General features: G+C 35.5%; 4 protein-coding genes across 7 annotated transcripts; 2 read left to right on the forward strand and 2 right to left on the reverse strand.

Annotated features, from left to right (window-relative positions):
* Positions 1–169: 169 nt before the first annotated feature.
* Agpat2 (1-Acylglycerol-3-phosphate O-acyltransferase 2) lies at positions 170–3,379 on the reverse strand. The gene is made up of 5 exons (XM_081982375.1): positions 3,122–3,379; positions 1,254–1,431; positions 1,069–1,202; positions 675–1,016; positions 170–618 (listed from the first exon to the last, which is right to left on the reverse strand). The coding sequence occupies exons 2-5, from the start codon at positions 1,427–1,429 to the stop codon at positions 452–454; spliced, it is 819 nt and encodes a 272-aa protein (XP_081838501.1). The 5' UTR covers positions 1,430–1,431; positions 3,122–3,379; the 3' UTR covers positions 170–451.
* Positions 3,380–3,529: 150 nt separating this feature from the next.
* Moe (moesin) lies at positions 3,530–14,491 on the reverse strand. Of its 3 annotated transcripts, XM_081982367.1 has the most exons (9): positions 14,341–14,491; positions 13,158–13,195; positions 11,408–11,587; positions 6,934–7,208; positions 6,647–6,877; positions 6,389–6,591; positions 5,911–6,332; positions 5,640–5,855; positions 3,530–5,135 (listed from the first exon to the last, which is right to left on the reverse strand). In XM_081982367.1, the coding sequence occupies exons 2-9, from the start codon at positions 13,167–13,169 to the stop codon at positions 4,971–4,973; spliced, it is 1,704 nt and encodes a 567-aa protein (XP_081838493.1). In that variant the 5' UTR covers positions 13,170–13,195; positions 14,341–14,491; the 3' UTR covers positions 3,530–4,970. The 3 variants fall into 3 exon arrangements, with proteins under 3 accessions (XP_081838493.1, XP_081838491.1, XP_081838492.1); XM_081982365.1 differs by lacking the exons at positions 13,158–13,195; positions 14,341–14,491 and adding an exon at positions 12,754–12,776; XM_081982366.1 differs by lacking the exons at positions 13,158–13,195; positions 14,341–14,491 and adding an exon at positions 12,013–12,177.
* A 333-nt stretch (positions 14,492–14,824) lies between these two features.
* LOC145730876 (uncharacterized) lies at positions 14,825–17,042 on the forward strand. Of its 2 annotated transcripts, none has more exons than XM_081982368.1 (5): positions 14,825–15,091; positions 15,538–15,826; positions 15,883–16,140; positions 16,201–16,401; positions 16,457–17,042. In XM_081982368.1, exons 1-5 carry the CDS (start codon positions 14,918–14,920, stop codon positions 17,008–17,010), a joined length of 1,476 nt encoding a protein of 491 aa, XP_081838494.1. In that variant the 5' UTR covers positions 14,825–14,917; the 3' UTR covers positions 17,011–17,042. The 2 variants fall into 2 exon arrangements, with proteins under 2 accessions (XP_081838494.1, XP_081838495.1); XM_081982369.1 differs by lacking the exon at positions 14,825–15,091 and adding an exon at positions 15,342–15,484.
* A 127-nt stretch (positions 17,043–17,169) lies between these two features.
* LOC145730871 (cytoplasmic dynein 2 intermediate chain 1) lies at positions 17,170–20,567 on the forward strand. Its single transcript, XM_081982360.1, has 6 exons — positions 17,170–17,668; positions 17,730–19,483; positions 19,538–19,658; positions 19,716–19,953; positions 20,007–20,359; positions 20,413–20,567. Exons 1-6 carry the CDS (start codon positions 17,654–17,656, stop codon positions 20,533–20,535), a joined length of 2,604 nt encoding a protein of 867 aa, XP_081838486.1. The 5' UTR covers positions 17,170–17,653; the 3' UTR covers positions 20,536–20,567.
* Positions 20,568–20,590: the final 23 nt, after the last annotated feature.

Here is a 20,590-nt window from a genome sequence, read left to right on the forward strand (position 1 = left end):
GCGTGTATTATTTGTATTAAACATTAACCAGTTAATGTCAAGAGAGTAGTGCGCATGTTATACTCAGATAATTATGTGTAAGGTGAGTTGCATAGCGTTTGGTTGTTAATTTTGATTAAAAAAAAATTGTAGACAATTTTAAGCAGCTTAATATGATAAAGAATACACCTTATTCAATAAGTCTAACAAAAATAACTATATTGATACTCTCACTTTTTACGTAACAATAATCAACAATTTTTATACATATATTTTCAGTCAGTAAACCCTCTTAATAAGAGTTTCAACACGAGTGACAAAAGCTCTTGTACTGTAACAGTTTTATTAAAAACCACTTAAAAACATATATTCTTTGGTTCTTTTCGTTTATCTATAACTTATATATCACATCTCCTTCTTACTGGAGGAGTTCAGTAACATATAGATCTTTTTCAGATAAAATGGTATCCAACTAGTACCCATTACTAATGATTTTTCCATTACTACAATCGTGGTCATTCGAAAGGGCATCCACTTCTTTCAACAAAACCTTATGACATTTATCCATTAATACCGTAATATCATCCTTGGAATAACCATCAGTAGGTATGGCCGGAAGTATTTTAATACGTATTTCACCTAAAACGTGTCACCAGAATGAAAAACACACCATACACTATACTCAATACAATTACCATTTTCGAAACTCAATTTTTTTAGAAATTTAAATCTGCAAACTGCTACAGGTTGAATAGGAACCCGGGACGACAAAGCCAAGTGGAAAGCGTCCTTCTTGAAGGGCAACAGCTCCTTTTTGCCCAGATTCCTAGTCCCTTCAGGAAACATAAGTACTCGAGATTTACGTTGCCGTATAATGTTTCCAGTTTCATTAACTGCCTGCTGAGCATCTTTGGTTCCTCGATCTATAAAAATGGTGCCCCACAACCATGAAGCCAGCCCAAAAGGTTGTATGTAGAAGATTTCCTTTTTTGATATTACGGTGCAGTTGTCCATTACTGGCCACAAACAGGCCAAAACTGAAATCACACTAAAATGAGCAGAAAATGTGGTATGGTTGGCTATCAGTACCTATTAAGTCCAGCATACTTTGGTGATTAATCAACACGACGCTTCCACTACCTTTAATAATGTTTTCTAGCCCTTCCACTTTTAAAGTAATACCTAAAACGCTGCAACAAGCTCTAAGCCCTGCAGCCGGAATCCTGTAAACTTAAAATGCAATCCTGAAATCTGATAAAAAAAGTGCTACTTACAAAGCATTTCTAGGGTCTTTAGGTCGTAGCAGCATCAAAGGAATCGGCAATGTTGCTGAAAGGGCGCAAATAACACCGAAAAGGGTCCATTTTATGTAATATTTTCCTGCGTCACTTATTTTCCATAACAGCGTTAAAAGCACCAAAACAATCAATGTCCACAGTAAGAGTCCCATTGCTGTGAATTAATATTGTTTTTAATACTAAATAAATATTTGCCGGTGTCACTTAAATATAAAGGTTGATCACAGTCAAAAGTCCAATTTATTAGAATCATTGCGACCCGTCTGCTAGAATGTATTAATATTTTGCAATTAAGCGTTAAGTGTCCGAATCTTTTCTATTGCAATAAGGTCAAGTTCACTATATTTGATCACACTATTAGAGCATGACAATATGTTATGTAACTGAAATTTAGGAAAAATAAATGATAACACTTACGTAGGTATCAAGCCACGCTTAAGTTAAACCAAAAATGCCATATTTTTATAGAAAAAAACTTTGAAATAAATACGTCTTTCTCTTATCTGCGAATTAATATTCTTGCGTACCTGGGGTCAAAAGTACTGAGATAATAAATTATTTATCAGAGATGATCTGTGTGCTAATAAAGCTAATAAAAAAAAATGACCTTTATACCCTGACAAATTTTATTTAACATACAAATTACCTGAATATGTATGAATTTGCGAATAATGTAGGTCATTCTAATCAAATGTTCAATGAAGATCAAAGTTCAATCACTACTTAAAATCGTTGAATTAAGCAGTATCTTTGTTTCCCGAAAATTGAGTTTATTTCAACTTAGCTTAAGTTGTACTTAAAATTGACTAGGGAGTGTCGGGAAAAAAGGCAAAAATCGTCAAAGCCACCAAAAAATGATGCTAAATTATTAGGGTAAAGTATGAAAGAAAGTCACAAATTTAATGCACATTGTAGCTTAAAAGTGCCCAACTTACTTTACCCCAAAAAAGAAAAAGTTTAGGACTTGATGACTACAAAGCTTCAGGGCAATAATGTGCAATATCCTTTTACGATTTTTGACTCAATATTATACGATGATTTAACTATCATTTTAACAGTTTCTCAATCATTCTAACTCGCTTTACGTTTTCAAACATTTTATTACTTTCAGATAAAAATACCGATGCAGCTAAATTTTACCACTTAACAAACACACGCGTAGCCAGATTGTATTGATTTATCAATATTTCCGAGAAAAATTAATAATTAAACTGCATCATTTCATATACAATTTAAATTAATGACCTTTTCGCGAACAAAATATCAAAAATTTCCACTTTTAATAATTTTGCAGACGCACAACAAATTATACAAATTTTGTCCTTATTAGTTTAGTTTTTCCTATTTTTAACAATTATTTCTTTGTAAATTATGTTTTTGTGGTAAATTCTAATCAGTTCCTACGTTAGTAAATATTACTTTAAATACTTGCCAACTTTTGTGCAGGTTTGTTTATTTATTTGTAGTTTACTATATGGGCTAAATACATGTAATAAAAAAAGTTTATCATTAACCGCATACTTTCAAAGACATTGCACGCAATTTAAAAGTATAGTAAGTTTGTGCGTGTCTTTGCATTTTTTAAGGATTTGTATTTATGTTTAACCAATTTAAAAACAGGTGCAATTTGTCTCTCAACTTTACAATTATGTTTTCATGTTTTAAATTATTACAATCACGAACTTGTGGCTTGTATTGACAAAAACATCATTATTTATTGCTGCTACTAAATTGAGGTGGGAACTTTTATAGCACATTATAGATTTAATGATAAGCTGTTACCAAATAAAAAAAAATTAAAAACAAACGAGTGACATAACTATTCAAAGCAAACTGGTACTTACATGTAATGCTTCCTTTTTAATGTTATTACAACATCCACAATTATCTCAGCATTCGACAATCACGCTGTCTGAAGCAGTACCATTAGCACTGTGTCTCCGAAACTAAGGTCAATGCTGTACTGTCTCACACACAACGTAACGTACCGAATTAGTACGAACCTGACAATTAGCTTATCGCTGATCCAGTGCCGCATTGATTGTTTTGGCTTTTTTTCTATGCGAAACACGAGACTAGATATATTCGTAGAGTATGGACCCGTCCCTGGTTAAGAATACATTTTAAACAGTTTTTTTGTCAAATTCGAAAAATGTTGAATACCGTGCAGGTTCAAGAAATTTAGTTGTTGTTATCAACAATTTTTGCTAGGTACAGTATTTTCTACACGGAAAAAAAACGGAAGACACCACTTCCTAATAAAAATGTTTATTGATAACCCTATAGTATATATAAATGAATAAGTAAACTGCAGACTTCAATTAGCCGAAGTAATGATAATAAACAACTTGCTTTTAGCGGGCCCGCGAGGACGGACATTATACACCAAATGGGCCCGATCGCCATAAAAAGAAAACAAAAATCAATTCGACTCGTAAAAAGGGACATAAGCGACCCTTAACGAGTGGTAGTATTGCGTAGCACTAATACAAACCTAAAGTAAAATCTCTTATGTCACTTAAGAAAGGCAACATGGTATATCGACTTGTATAGAATATATACACACACACACAGAATGATTCGGTATAATATGATAGCAAAAAAGATTTGTAGAAAAATACTCTGTAGGAATTTCGTCACTTTTTTTAAAGTATTTACAGTGCTACCTACTTCCTTTAGGATTAGTGTGAGGAAGCTCTCGTTAATATAACGTGCATATTTTAATATTATGCACCCCCATTAGATGTTGTATACAATTTAAAAACTTTTATTATAAACTCAAAGTTTAAGTAACTATTTAAGTATTTAAAGTTGTACCTGTAAAACAGATCTAAGAAACAAAAGTTAGTTGTAAATTCGTACTTATGTAATTATATAAAGACAGTTCCCATGGATATTTGCCTAAATTATTTAAAATTAAAAAAATAAATATACGGGAGCCGACGATAATCTAATACTTTTCCAAAATAATCTTACGTCAAAATATATACTATAGAAGTGCTATTAATTTAACTGATTAGTTTCAACGAAACGCCCTTTTACCAAAATAATGGCACTAAACTTAAAAAATGAAAACTACCGTAGAATGGAATGCGTTCATTTCTAACAAGAAGGTTAACAAAAGTTTTTTTTTTAACAGAAAAATGCAAGATATAATATGAAGAAAAAAAACACGTCAACGCAGATCTATTAAAGTTTTACAAGAGTTGCAACAACCGTAATCAAGGAAAACGTAATTGTTTTATCAGACTTGGCCGGTTAGAACTGAAATACAAAAGTTATCCGGGCTTATAAGCCATAGCCCAATAGAATTTCTTCCTTTCCTTCCTAGGAAGCAATTCCATTGGACCACAGCTTATAAGCCCGGATAACTTTTGTAATTGTTTTATTACAAAGCGATAAAAAAACTACTTTTTAACGCTTTTTTAACAAAAATGGTTAAATTTTCACCACTAAAAAATGTTTTTGTCACGTAACAAGAAAAATTCCAACAAGTAACACTTAGGCAGTTTAAGTTTTAAAGTACCCAAGTGTAAGACACCTTGAGCAAGACAAATTTTTATTTCAGTTGCTTACCTGTAAAACTTCTTCCTTTTTTTTAAAATAACTGTTTTTCTTTATACTTGTATATATGCGCTTAGATGCTAATGTCAATCGAATTGTTCGTGTTCTGTTTTGAGGTTTTTCGTTTCTTTACATATTTTCGAACTGATCGACGCGACGTTTGGTGTTGCCCTTGCGGATTTCCCGAAGAGTTTTGTATTTGTCGCGACCTTGACGCACGTTTTCTCGGTGGATTTTGTCCATGGCAGTTTCCTTGGTTTCGTCACGTGATTGGGCCAGGTCCTTTTTCAGAGCCTGGAATAAATAATTGCGTATTAAACTGTGTAAAAGTTGTATAACAATAATAGAGAGTTTTTCAATATTCCAAGTTGTATATTAGGTAAACTTGTAAAATAGAAAAAATGCTAGTGTTGCAGCATTAATACCTTAATATTTTCAAAAATTTTGGAGTTGTTGAAAAATAACATTAAAACAATCCATGCAAACATATTAGTTTTGAAAACACTAATCTAAACCATATTTTTACATGAACCTCGCGTATGAGATTAGGCAGACATCAAAGTTGGGACACCCTGTATAAAATTTCGGATCAGACATCATGAAAAATACAGTTCGACTAGTCACTACTAACACGCGGTTAGTACAAAAATACCTCGTAACGTAATTTCTTGTCTTTGCACAATTTGCAACAAATTGGCACCTGAAAGTTTCATTTACAATACCTTAAACTATTCGAAGATAAGAAATATACAGGGTGTCAAAGTTAGTAGGTTACAAATAGAAGAATGTAAGACTGACCTGCAGCTGATCTTGAAGACGTTCATTGCGTTCAGCCAAAGTGCGTCTGTCCTCAATGGGATCAACGATGTTCTCGTCAGTGTTGAGGTCTTTGCTCACGTCTCCGTTGACCATTTCATCGTCTTCGTCGTGGTGGTTCTCCTCCAAGTGACCTTTGGTGGCGTTAGCCAGTTGTTGCAGCTTCAGCTCTTCTTCCTTACGCCTAGCAGCTTCAACCTGAATTTAAACTCCACTTGTAATTGCAATGTGCACTGGAAGAGCAGAAACAAACCTCTTCTTGCAGCCTCTTGGTCTCGAAATCCTTAGCCTCGACCTCCTCCCGAATTCGTTGCACTTCAGTTTGTTTGGCTTGAATCTCGTCTTCGAGTTTCTGCCTCTCGGCCGCCTCCATATTCTTGCTCTCTTCCAGTCGTTCCATCATGGATTGCAATTCGTTTTGACGTTTCTCCAACTCGTCCTTAGCTGCCTGCAGTTGTTTCAGCTGCTCCTCCAGTCTTCGAATCATCTCCTGCGCTTCCTGCAAATTGGCTTGGCTTCGTTCCATTTCCTCTTGCATCGCTTTCAGCCTGTCTTCGTACTCTTGCTGTTTCTTTTCCGCCCTTTCCCTAGCTGCGATTTCGAATTGAAGTTTTTCTCTCTGCGCCTGTTTGGCCAGTTTTTCTTCTCGTGCTTGAGCCTTCATTTGCTGGACATCTTTAATATAACCACTTTTTGGAGTTTAGTTATTAAGAACAATCAATACTACTAACCTATCGTGTCCGGTTTCCTGCGTCGCATGTATAACTCGTGATTTCCCATACATAGTGCCAAAATCCGTTTATTAATCCTCACTCGAGGTGCGAAAAATACGAAATCCGGGGCTTTCTTATCGATAGGTTTAATGATAAACTTCCTGTCGTTGAAGGAGATATTTCTGATTTCTGACCATGGGAAACCAATTTTAGGAGTGAGCCTTAAAAATTGACACGTTAAACTCGATTCCTTTAATATAACACAAAACCACTTACTGGTCATCTTTTTCATAAATATTCAGACCCAAAGCGTCAACTCCAAGGTACAACTCCGTACCTTTCTTATTACGAATCTCAAAGTAGTTTACCCCGTACATTTCCAAATCCTGAGCGATTTTCAAGTACTCCATCATCGCGTCCTCGCGCAACATCCCCCTGTGCTCTTTCCACCACGTCATTATGCTGTTCTCCCACTCTTCCTTTGACATTTTATGTTGGTCCATTACTCTGTACACACCTAGCACGTTTTGACCAAACACAACAGCGACACACCAAACTCTTACCTTTGAGGTAACAGCCGATCGTTGGACAAAAATCCGGGCGAGTGGAGGGACTTGTTGTAGTCACCGTGTCTGGCTTGGACGGCGTACGAAGCCAAAAGCACTGAGGTCTCAGGCGGACAGTAAATTTCGTCCGACAAGATGGCGTTTTTGACCTGGAGGTAGAATAGTCTGAGAGTGATGTCTTGGATCAACTCTTCAGCCACGTCTTCGGGGTAGAATTTGGCGCGGAATTTGAATTGAAGTGGATTTTCTTTTTTCACATCTTGGGCCATAACCTACAAAATGATTTAGAATTAGTTTATTAATTAATTGAATTAGTTAAATTTGCTGTAGCACACACACATTGGTTAGGTGCAGTCTGATAAAGAATATCAAGGAACACAAATATAAAGATATGGTATATTTTGGTGAATGAAAAATGATGGAAAAAAGTGGATTAATAGAAGAGTCAAGATAGAGAAATTTTGGATAACTCAGAAAATCCATATATTCTACAATGAGAGTATATGGATTATTCAAGCATAAGTTATGATGAGTGGAATAAGTTTTTCACAGTTATTAAGCATTACACCTATATCATTGTGGGCTGTGATTGTGATTAATAATGTTAATGTATTGTATTGACAAATGGATGAAACTCAGCATTTGCCAACAACTAGGTACTTCAAAATTCTGAATGTCTTGAGACAGAAAGGGATGAATGAAGAAGAATTTGATGAATAAGAATTTCTGTCTCAACCTCAATTATAAAGTTACAATATGACTAGTATTTTGGGAACGTAACTGTACGAAAAATAATTATATTAGGTAAACATTGTTTGGGATTTGCAAACAAGGAATTAGATCATCAGCTTCTAAAAGTCATATTAGCGTTAAAATGTTAATAACGATTACCAAACCATGTACAATACTGTGAACTAAAACAACCAGTTATTATTGTTAGATCACATTTGATGAACAGTGAGAAAAACGACTAGAAACCATCTTATACCCAAAAACAACATAATGGCGGACCTTCTGGTCTCATCTCGTAATAAAAGCTGTTATTTCAATGTAAATGCAGTGGAGAGAGAGAGTAATGTGTTTGAGGTCAAGCCAAGTTAAATGCATACAGATGTCTGGGTAAATGTGGCTGCGTGACATTCCGTTAGTCGTGAATGTGAAGAAACAGAAGAATTGATATGTGTAGGCAGCAACTTATTACAACCTGCATAACATACATATAAAAACAAAAAAATTAAAAGTTAATAATAAATAGCTGACCTTTGCCCCACAGAGTAGTTACCATTAAAAGTGACCATGCTAATAATAATTCAAGGTAGTGGTTAATTGCAATTGAATATAAAACCGTCTCAATTGCGTAACAATTCAAAGGAAATCCACAATGGGAATAATGTTTCCTAAAATGATAAATTTGGAACACATTATCAAGCTGTTTTCCATGTCTAGTAACAGTACCAACCAAGGATTTTTGCATGTAAAAAGGATTTACAATAAAACATTCTAGACACATATTGAACCTGTATTGCTTATACACGAGATCAAGGTTTTACCAAATGAACCCCGTTATTTACTATCCCAGGATTGGGCCTAGAGTGACGTCAATCCAACTGCAAAATTTACAAATAACATTTATATATTACACCATAACTATTTTTTTAGTTGGTTGAACATGGTCACGAATGACCGCTATTGTACCGTTATGCGTCCAAGCAAAAAATCAACCTGCACGGCTTTAAATAATAATATGAAATTTCATCGTTGGCCTTTAGAGAGTTCATCCGGTCCTTTGTTCATATTTCAGAAGGGCAGAAGAACAGACAAAGAAGGAGGAAACGCACAACTCACCACGTCGCTATCACTATCGGTATCCTCGTCGCTTTTATAGATGGTCGACGATGGGTAGCGATTTTTTAGGGCTTTAAAGCATTTTGAACATTTTGACCTAAAATTATCCGGCTGCATGCAAAATTTCGTACAAATAAAAAATAATAAGTATCATTATTTTGTCCAAGCTGCTAACATCTGTGCAATTTACTGTTGTAAGTCTAATGTGGCGTAACTAATCACTAATTCATTAAGCATGGAGGACACATGTGGTGAAAGTGCATTTAAAAATTTAGTTAACCACAAATCTAGTCTGCTAAAGCAAAAAAAAATTGCTGAATCGTAACAAAAATATTAAAAATTGGTTATAATGACACTATTGTGATTTTACACTTGTATTTTTATATTACCAGACCCCAGACCAGAACGATCTTCTTTATAATGCAATTAGACAGCATGCTCTAATCCTTTCTAATGATGCATATCCTGTTGTATGCAAAAGATGGTATAATTAACGTTCGCTTGCAAAGTACAAATCATTTTCTATGCCGTTACAAACAATGCTAAAAGGCATGAAAAGGAAAATTGGATTTGAATTTTAAAAGGAGCACATCTCTCTAACCTAATTTGGTTAAACTAATTATGAATCAGTATTGTAAAACTGTAGGTGGGTTTCCAAATATTTAATCCCTTATCAGTGAAGTGTTACAATCTTTAGTACATACACTTATATTAGAATGTCAACAACATCCTAGCTTAGTAGAAAGTGTAGGAAAAGCATATGAATAAATCTTCTTTTACTGCTATTGCCAATACCAATTAAAGTGAAATGACTGAAGTTATATTCGTGTTTTGCATATAAAATCATACAGTTCCAACCAATTCTCCGGTTGAAATTACTATACAATACGATTATTAGTGTATCAGAAAAAAACCTTCAAATTTGCATGCAAGTCTGGGAGATTGGCCTCGAAAGGACGAAGTCGTTTTATTAGAAACCGGTTTATAGGCGGATGATTCATAATGTACCGTGCATCAGTGAGTAATCCTCACATATTCGGTTTTAAATTGTTTGAATTAGATTTGCAGCATTCTACTTAGTACCAGCACAAAATCTGAGTTAAATTTAGTGTATGACGATATAATTGTCGTAATCGCGATACACTAAACAGTAGTAAACTATAAAAATCAAAATCGCCTTTAATCCAGATAATAGCAAAGCAGATCAGCACTTACATGAACCTTTGTAAGTGATAATACTCCTGATACGGATTTGGAGTGGAATTTTAAGAAAAATATTATACAAATTGAAGTTTTGTAGAAAAAACAAAATATAATCAAATTATGATTCGCAAGATGCCATTACTCACAATCTTTTTATTTTTTTTGTTAACTTAAAACTGAATGATTTTTTAATTGTATAAAAGAAACAGTCATTTAGCTAAATTTAAAAACAATTACAATCAATATAACTAGTAATTAATAAAGCATGTATGGTAATTAACATTTTAATTCCACGGCCTGTGTTCAAGAAATAATTTATAATAACTGCATTTTCAGTTTATAAAATTGTGTTTATACTGGGTGTCACCCAACTTTTCAGCAGTGTCACTTTGATAGCAGCATTTTCAATGGTTACGTGACTGTTTAACATTTTGCTGCTTTTAGCTTCAAATCAGTTCTGAAAAATATTATTCCTCTTTAATTTGACTTCTTACATGTTCAAGTAATCTTAGACAGTGACTCAAAAAATGTCTTGTGTCAAATCTAATGTTTATGGCACTAAACTAACTACAATAACCAATGCAACATTAGGAAATTTCGATGATTAACTCGAGTTTCAAGCAACAATGTTGGCTTTCCGTTTAAATTACGTAACAAATTTGTATTTATCAATGTGGTTGAAAAGTGGAAAACCACGTACATATTGGCAAAGCAACTAATTGTAGTTAAAACGAAAAAAGCTTCCATTATTACCGATACGGATAAAATACATCAACAAGAAACGTGCAGGAAGGATGTTACGTTTAAATTCGTTTCGGTGCAAAGTTGATTTCTAACCGATCCGTTAATGATGAAGTAAATTAGTAAGGTAGCTGACTGTCTTTAGACATTGAGTCGGCCTTGGCATAGCTTTTGTCATCATCATTCAACGCGGATCTTTCAATGACCGAGTTCTTGCTAATCTGATCTGTAAATGGAGTAGATGTATAAAAGTGTGAATTAAAAGGCCTACAAACCAAATATGGATTAAAGCTGAATGATATTGTTGTAAATGTAATGAAGTTATTGATTAATCAAGAGTCTTAAAATCTTATAAACATCAAAATTTATTATTAAAACCGTCTGACATCACTATTAAAAGCACCCACCAGACGTTGCCAATCTATTTTGGTTCCATCAATGAATTGCACACATGTAAATAAGTCGTGTAACCGTCATCAAGCCAGCCAGACCGAAAATTATTTAGAATTCGCAGTGAAATAAAAACATATTTTTGGGGGACTTTCAAAGCTCCTGATATTATCGTGGTTTCCAACTTCCTGTCCAAGGAACTGTGGTTAGATTATCTTTAGGCAGGAAATAGGACCAAAACCATCTAGCCTAGCAACTAGCTTGTGTAAGACTGGGACCACGAATAACTCACCTTCCTGTAGAGTTTAACCCAGGTCAGGTCACCTTTGGAGTCCGTATACTGGAGGCCAAAGAACCAAACCTCTCGAAGACCTATAGTTTTGACCACTTGATCGAAAAGCTGTTTTCCAGATGTCGACTGCTGGATCGCGAACTCCAGTTCCGCGTCCATCGTCGTCACCCTGACGTTCATCTGTAATAATTTAAGAACATGAATGAAGGGAACAGGACATTTATGTTTTGATTTTGTTTTCCATATTTTTGCCATATTACAATTAACCTGCTTCTCCTCAAACTTAATTTCATGTGACCTTACGTATGGCTTAATTGAAGCTTCACTTGAATGGGTACTAATTAAAAATACTCAAGGTTATTTTAATGGTTTTAGGTGCTATTCCAAGTAACATGGTTTTTTCTACTACAACTACACACTATCTCAAAAATAGTTATAGACAACAATCACAGATAAAGACTCTTAATAAGGAAACAAAAGCATTTGAATAATAATGGATTAAACTGAATCCAGCCTCTGATTATCTCTATTATCAGTAATTGGGTGTTGGAACTAAGCTACCCTGATGACGTAATATTTTTTAACTAGTCTAGTTGACTACATACCAATTTACTGGATACCATTATGAGTTTTTTGAAAACCACAAAACAAAGTTAATCCTGTAACTAAATATCACAACTTTGGCCAGCACTAAGTTATAGGAACACCGGTCGCACTGAAAATAAATTTAAACGGTCGTTTTCAGACACCGGCAACGGGTACTGAACAGAAAAGCAACCGCCAGTCCAGTATCAAAATACAAAATTCAAACTGTGACTGGTTCAGCGAGTAGAAAAAGGACAGACGGTATAACTCAATAATACAGGGGACCGGCTACGCAATACTATACAGTCTGGGACCAATCGTTGAGCGGCAATTTTGAATCCACCAATGACGCGTACGAATGTTGCCGAGTACCAAAATAATCCCAAACTGGATTTTATCGCCACTGAAAAGGGTATGACCCAAGCAGGAAGGTTAACGTCACCGAAACCAGTTTGCAATGATAGGGCTGTATACTCAAAAGGGCGTTCCTGGGGATAAAGTTAGGATTTAAAGACAATTGGAGTTGTGGCAACATTGCTTCTATTATAGACCACCTGACTAATGTCGATGATCAGGAACCACCTGTTGGTGTGTTTATTTTATTGGTTTGGCCAAGCAGAACTTAAAAATAGACAGTGACTACAATAGCCCCTATCCCATGATTTTCATTAACAATCGATATTTTTCTCAATCAATTGATCAGATTTACTGCCTTGGCATCCCAAAAGTAGATTTAATAGATAATTAAGAACAAAACTCACCTTTGTCTTAGGGTCCTGAAGGGTGCTAGGACCCAAGATATTCAAAGGGTCAATACATTTCCACCATAACTTTTTTTGCGAAAATAACACCATAATTTCTAAAAAACTCCAACTAGCACCCACAATGCCTTCTTCTTACATAATAATAGGTACTGAAACTAATTCCAAAAAGTTGCAGGTTACTTGGTTTTATAATCTACATACTTGTTTCGAAAAAATGTATATTTGAACAACGTAGTTGCGTACATATTTATATAGGTACAGATAAATGTGTTAGATAATGCTGTAACATTGGTACAGCAGTAAAGACAAAACTTTAGAAGCCTTTGTAGGAAGTTCTTCTAAAAGGCGCCCAGTTTTTAAACAATAAACAGTGAACAAACAAAAAAAAAATGAAAGCTTACCTGTTTCGGCATTTTGCTGCTCTTGTTTTGCACTAGACCTGCAAAAAAAACAATATTTATTATACTTCCCTATACACTTTATTCTAAACAATACCAAACACAATTATTTGAAAGTGAATACTATAACCTACAAAACATGACACAATTTTAATATTAAGAAAAACAATCCCAAATATTTTGACATTTGACAGTTAGTCATGTGATGCTGGCAGTATTCTGCAAATGATGTCATGTGTTGAGCTGTCAAGTTACGTCACCCAATGCTTAGCCATCTTATAAAATTTCATGCCATTATTTGTTGTACATTAATAGATGGTTTGAGATAAAAATTGCAAAATATTGACTTTACACCCGTTATTAACTGTCAAATTATTTGATTACTTATGTTAGTTAGTAAGGTATTTTGAATGTGTTAAAACTCTTAACAATTGTTGTAACAGAATAATTAGTATTCTTCTTCTCAGTTGTCAAACCATGATCATGTGACTGCATTATTTACTTACATGGGTAATGTCACATGACAGTTTAGTTTACTTATTTTAAGAAAAAAGTGAATAAATTGGATTGTGTTTGTAGTTTGAAAATAACTAATGATATTTTCTGCTAATAATATTTTCCAATTTTTTTCTATTGTTTTCCCTACAGAAATCATTTTAAAGTTGTACTTGAATCTTCCTAAAACCAGAATTGAACGGATTCAACAAAACCGCGTATTGTTACGTAAAAAAACAGGTTTTCCACATTATTAGGTTTAGTGATGTGGACAAATTACTACTAGGTAGACAGGTATAGGTGTCACAGTTTTTGAACAGTACTCAAGGCTCTAAGTAATAATTAAACATGCACTATTAGCCTAATAACTGTACTTTTTTTTAAGCACATTGGGTAGGTAATTTACACAAAATCAGTACCTTGACCCTTTTGAACCGTTTAACTACTTGGCAATTTGTAGGTCTGAAGGATTTAAATTAGCCCTAAATAACCAAAATCAAAATTTAGCAAAGACGAGACCCCTGACTATTTGCATCCCCTTTGCCGTGGTGCGAAATATTTTCGCCAACAACATTCTTGGCATTTTTTATTTGGAGAGAAGGCCATGAAACCTGCTGCCGGCACTTCTTTACCGTTAATGGCGCTGGATAGCCGGAAGGGGGCACTAATTACTGAACGGAAACGTACTTACCGCAACGAAATTAATAATTCAAGGGGTTAACAGGTACTCCAACCACCACATGAAACCGAAATTACCGTAATTTTTTGAGCAGGCACACACACCCTTCGCGCACGCAAAGACAAAACTTTTAACGTGTGACAATTGCACGAACTGTCAAGAAGCGCGGTTTGAGTTTTGCGCTTCGAGTTGTGGGGACGTTGACAGCCTTTTACAGTTTTCTATAATTTTAAGACGCAGCGCTCTCTGTTGGCGTCAATATGTACGCACAATCGGTTATTGATTTTTTTGTGGAGTTAAAAGGGTGGCATTTCTAATTAGGGTAAACCCTACAGTTTTTTTGTAGGGCAAAGACCGCAATAGATTGCAGATTTAATCTATAATCACGTGACTGCCTGGGATTTTACAGAGTAAAGTCACGTGGCCTAACAAAGTAGATTTCTGTAAATAAAGTTTTCTTCTTACGCCATTCTGACGTGTCAGCGGCCATTAATTGTCATTCAAAGCGTCGGTGACGGAGTGGTTAAACGCGATAATACAGTTCTCATCTATTTGTTAGAATTCTGGTTTATCAACAATAACAAAAGTAATGAAAACTTACAGCAGGAAAAAGCTGGGAGACAACGTCGAAGTGGAGGAAATTGTCGATTTGGACGAGGTGTGCAGACTGTGTATGGAAAAGGAGGATGAACTCATTTCGATTTTTAACAATGAGGAAACTGTCCCCCTTACTTTACGAATTATGGCCTGTGTTGCTTTGGAAGTGAGTAGGTTTAAATATTGTACTTACGGTTAACTTTAGATGTCGCATTTACAAATTTTACGTTTGTTAATGATGATAAATGATTAAAGTACAGTTTTCTACTTTTTACTAGTACAGCCTTCTCTGGTTTTTGTCAATTTATCTGGTCACGTTATCAATTATGGCGACCGACTGTCGCTTTGACATTTTGTTTAAAAAATAAGATACTATTTAATTTTTTTACATTTTTGAGTAGGAACACGGTAAACCCCATTTTTTTTAAATTACTTAATACTTTTTTTAAGATTCATGGAAAAAAAATGCATAATTAATTCTCATTGTCACTAATCAAATATAAGAGGGCATAAACCTGGAAACCCCATAACATAACCTGAAAAATAAGCCTGAAAACTGGTCTGAGAGGAAGTAAAATTATGTCATTATGTAAAAATACTAATTGTCTTTAGGTGTTTGAAGGAGACGGTTTGCCGGATAAAATTTGCCATCCCTGTAAATTCCAGCTGGAAAAATCATATAATTTCCGAAAAAAATGCGAACAGTCCGACATGAAATTGCGGATGCATTTGCGAGATATAAAGTTCAAGTTCGGCGAAACGTTTATAGAGACCGAAAGTTGCTCGGAAACGCAAAGTTCGGATATGCAGATCGATTTGAATGCCGAAGAAGCCTCACAGGGAGACGGTGATAATGCTCAATCGCAATCTGAGCAAGTTAGTACTGAAGAGGATCTTGTAGGTAATTGGTTTTAAATAAGTATACTGAAATTACCATTAACTTTGTATTTTAAATAGGAATCACTAAAGTAGCATACATTGATGTCCAACAAGACGATGCGGAAAGTGCACCAAATAACATAACTTTACCGCTAGAAGCGGATTTGCAAAGCAAAGATGCGTGCACTTTAGATTTGGAGAGTTTTAAATCTGAACCCATAGAAGAAAGTGAGGATGTTGATTTTTTAATTGAGGAAAATAGTGAAGGCAATATTGACAATGCTAATATAGGAGCAATTGCTAATGCTGTTAAAGCTACATTGGCAAACCAACCTGGTATTTTACTTATTTTAGTACTTATGTATATAGAAAGTAATGAGAGTTTTTATAATTTAGGAATTGACGTCAGTGGACAACTACAGTTGAAAGTTAACCCTTCTGAAGGAAAATCCACTCAAGTGGAAGTAACCACAGAAGATGGACATGTAATAGTCATGGAGATAATGACAGAAGAACAAGATTCCCGGCAAGAACACACTAAAGAATCCAGTACTTATCGTACTGAAGACGGACTAACCTATCGGGTTATTCCAGAAGGTAAGTCCAGTGAAGAGTTTATAGTAAATCAGTGTTGACTTTAGCAAATTTATAGCGGAAGCTGACGTAAATGAAGAAGGAGAATTGATGGTTTTACAGTGTGCTAAATGCCCTAAAGCATTTTCACGACGAATACAACTTCGTAGACATTCGTCAGTTCATATGCAGCAAAGAGGTTTCAGTTGTGGCATATGCGAGAAATGGTTTCCAACTCGTTCCGCTTTGGTGCGTCACGAGCGCATTCACACCGGCGAACGACCGTTCCAGTGCGAAGTTTGCTCGAAAAGCTTCGCGCAAAAAGAAATTTTGTATCGACACTTGATGACGCACACAGGACAACGTCCCTACAAATGTCGATACTGCTCCAAGGGCTTTAATCAGAAAGAACAATTACGATTGCACATTCGGACGCACGCCAATGCAAACAACGACATCGAGCTGCACTATTGCAGTTTGTGTCCGAAAGTGTTTTGTCACGCGTCAGGTTTGAGCCGACACTTGTTGACGCACACCGGAAAAACCTTCAAATGCAGCGTGTGTGAGAAAAGCTTTACCGATAAGAGTTCATTGAGACGGCACAGTTTACAGACGGGGCATCAAGAGACATAGTTTTTGTAATACGAATAAAGACTTTTGATTTGTTTGTTGATTTTTTCTGTCTTATGGTGGTTTAAGAGAAGCGTAAATGACGTGGGTGAAGTGACTCCTCTAACACGTGTAATAGTTGCACACACACATGAAAGTGTAACTTTTGCTCCCGTGGACAATTTGAGGCCCTGAGGAGGGTTTCAAAGTTTGAGGGAGCAAAATGCAGTTTACTTTAGAGTTGCGCATCTAAATGATGAAAAAGGAGGTGTTAATTGTTACAAGAATATGTTTGTCAGTTCCCTTTTACTGTTGGCCCTATAAGGAGCAAAACTAACATTTCCATCACTCAAATGAGGGAGGAAAATTTTATTTTCTAATCCTAGAAAAAAATAATTATTTTAATCCTCTATTCAGTTTAAGTTGTAAATCTATATGGGTTTCGTTCAGTGACTGGCGCACCTGGTTTTCCAATATCTTCAACATAATTACGTATTCAATAGGGGCACGCTAGTTTTCCCGAATATTGATTGTTTCAGTCGTTGTTTGTTACAAACAAAGATGACACATTATTCTGTCATATTGTGTACGTTTTAAAAAATAATAATATTGTTGTTAATTTCCGAGTTGTTTTTATAATTGGCTTTGCCCCAATTTTGTTGTATACATGTCTAGTGTCAAGGTGAGTACTAAAATCGATCCCTTATTAAAAAGCATGTTGAGGATCACACACTATTTTCTAGAATGTGTCACGAAGAACTTCAAAAACAACGGTTGCAAGCTCATCAAGTAAACTACTCAAAAAGGATGAGCCTAAAGTTAAAACCAAACCCAACACAAAGAAATTGCTTGAGGAGAAAGAGGTTAAAAAGAAATCCGCACCCCCTAACGAGTTACCATCAAGCAAAATATCACAAAACCCTTCAAGGCAATCAGTAAATACTAAAAGTACAGTCAAAAGCACAACCAGCAAATTAAAAAGCACTACTTCAACTAATGCAAGTCCTCAAAGCAAGCCAAAAACTAAAACCTCGTCAAGAGTGCAAAAATCTCAATATTTTCCTAGCAAGAACCTCTACTCAAATGCATTAAAATCGTTAGAAATGGAAGGATCTTCAGATATTTCAGAGAAAAGTGAGTTGGCAAAACGAAACCCAGTAAAGGCGAAAGAAACCCCAAAAGTTTCAGTCAAAACAAAAAAATCCTCAGTTGACTCGAGGATGACAACAACCACCAAGAAAACCAGAAACCCTTCACCTGCTACAACTTCAACTCTAGAACGCCCTAGAACCGCTACTCTAAGAAAAGGTAGCATTGTAAATGCCAACATCGTCGGCCCAGAAGCTCCAACTCAGCAACACACTGAAGAAACCTACGAAGAGGACTTTGAATCATACGAATCAGACTTTGAGGATGAAAGTTCCAGCACCACATCCGCCCTTCTCCCTTCTGAAGGATCAATGAGCAGCAGCTCCGCAGATGACATTCCTGACAAACAAACCAACATCCCCACTCCCAGTAAACGATTATCATCTGCTGAAAGTGATGAAAGAAAACTGGACTCAGGAACTTTCGAGTTGTCTGACTTTAAGCATCGACAAATTTTAAAGTACATTGAAGATACTGTAAAAAAGGAAGATGCGATTCTAGAAGACTCTAAGCAGGAAAAGTGCAATCATCATTCGCTTTCTGATGAAGGTTTTGAAGATCAAAGGTCGTTGCAGTTTATTAATTTTGCGGATGCAAAGAAGAAGTGTGATCAAAAAAAAGCCAGCGCAGCTCGGAAGAAAAGAGGGGAAGAGCTTTTGGGGATGATTAAACTTGACGCAATGAGTTTTACAATTTTTGACTCTCCCTCAGTGCCTTATGAAGTGTTTATTAAAAGTTACGGACAGTGTTGCGCAGTCCAAGCCTCAGTGCAAACTGGGGAAGACTGTACCAGTGAAGAGATTCAGACTGAAGCAATTGAAGAGAGTGATAAATGGACTCAATTTCCGTGTAAGTTTTCTAGTTTTAATACTGGCGATGACGGATTTTGGAAATATTACCAGATGGAGTTGAAAGGGGTTGGGTGTGAAGATAGTCCCGAAGTAGTGGTGGAGTACAATGAGAATCGGCTGGACAGTTTCCTGAAAGTAGCTGGGGATGTAATTTTGCAAATATTAGCTGAAGATGCTGTGGGAAATATTCACAATGTGAGTGAAAATGGTGATAGTGAGTTGATATTCAGTAGAGGACACAAAGAGTTCAATACTAATGGAGTGAAACTCAGGGAATGTTCGGTGCAATACATAGCAATGGATCCTAAAAATCCTAGAAGGGTTTTAACTGTCCATTTTAATAATAATTTAAGTTGGGAACCTAGTAGATCAGTTTTGTGTCTCTGGGATATAGTAGACTTGGAAAGTCCTTTGGTTACTTTAGAATCTTTTGGGCAAATTTCCTGTGCTTGTTTTCACTTCATCGATAAATACGTTATGGCTGGGCAACATGAAGGGTACGATGAACCATTTTCAAAATTACAAAATGTATTTAGACGTTGCTGTTGCAGATCTGTGGCAGTTTGGTGTATTGAGGACACTTCAAATAGAGTACCAACTTTTATCACTCCAATAGGTGCAGGTCATTTCAGTGTAGTAGTTTCTTTGCAATGTATTGAAGTTAGTAAAGAGGTCTGTAACTTGTATTGATCTAGATATAACCTTGAAGTAAATTTGGTTTAAATGCAGATATGTTCACTGGACGAATTGGGGAACATCATCATATGGGCACTATACACCGAGGACCAAGTAGTCTTAATCAACACTCAAATCATTAATCTGCCAGAACTGTACCAGCAATTTACTGATTTTACATGCACCGACTGTTTTCTAATAGACAATCAACTCTACGTTTCTACCAATTTTGGTTCAATCTTGCATTGTACTGTTAAAGGAAGTCACAGAGGGGTTAAAATGTTTAACCCAGGTTTGAAATATATTTTTTCACTGGTTACATAAATAACTATTAAAACATTTTAGAAACTTTGAAGAATGCGACATGTTTGGAAAGCTGTCCGTTCTCTCCCGCCTACTTTCTAGCAGGATACTCAAACGGCGACATAACTTTATACTCCAGATACTCGGAAAGACCACTATTAGTTCTGCAAGACAAGGAAGAAATTATTCAATGCTCTAGTGTGCAAATAATACAGTGGTCCAAGACGAAACCGTTCCTGTTCTACGCTAAGGATTCCAGAAATCAGATTCATATTTGGGATCTGGGCAAAAGCGACATGTATCCGGAGTATTCCATCAAATTTCCGGAAGAAATTACTTGTTTCCGGCTTTCAGCTCAGATTAACATAGAAGGCAAAGAGGAAACAGCTTATATGGTATGTGCGATTATTTTGGTGATATGTTGGATTTAAAACAATTAAATTTCCAGGTAATTGGGACTGTAGAAGGAAAACTTTATATGCATTTATTAAGTAAAGAGCATGGAGGACAGATTTTTCAGGAATATAAGCAGGATGTGGCAGTTTTTTTGAACTACGCCAGTCGGTTGTAATGTTGGATTTTAAATAAATTACTGAAAGTTTAGTGATGTTGTTTTTATATAGGCC

This window comes from Ips typographus, linkage group LG6, assembly GCF_016097725.1.
Source record: "Ips typographus isolate SLU linkage group LG6, UJ_Ityp_2.0, whole genome shotgun sequence".
Lineage (NCBI taxonomy): Eukaryota > Metazoa > Arthropoda > Insecta > Coleoptera > Curculionidae > Ips > Ips typographus.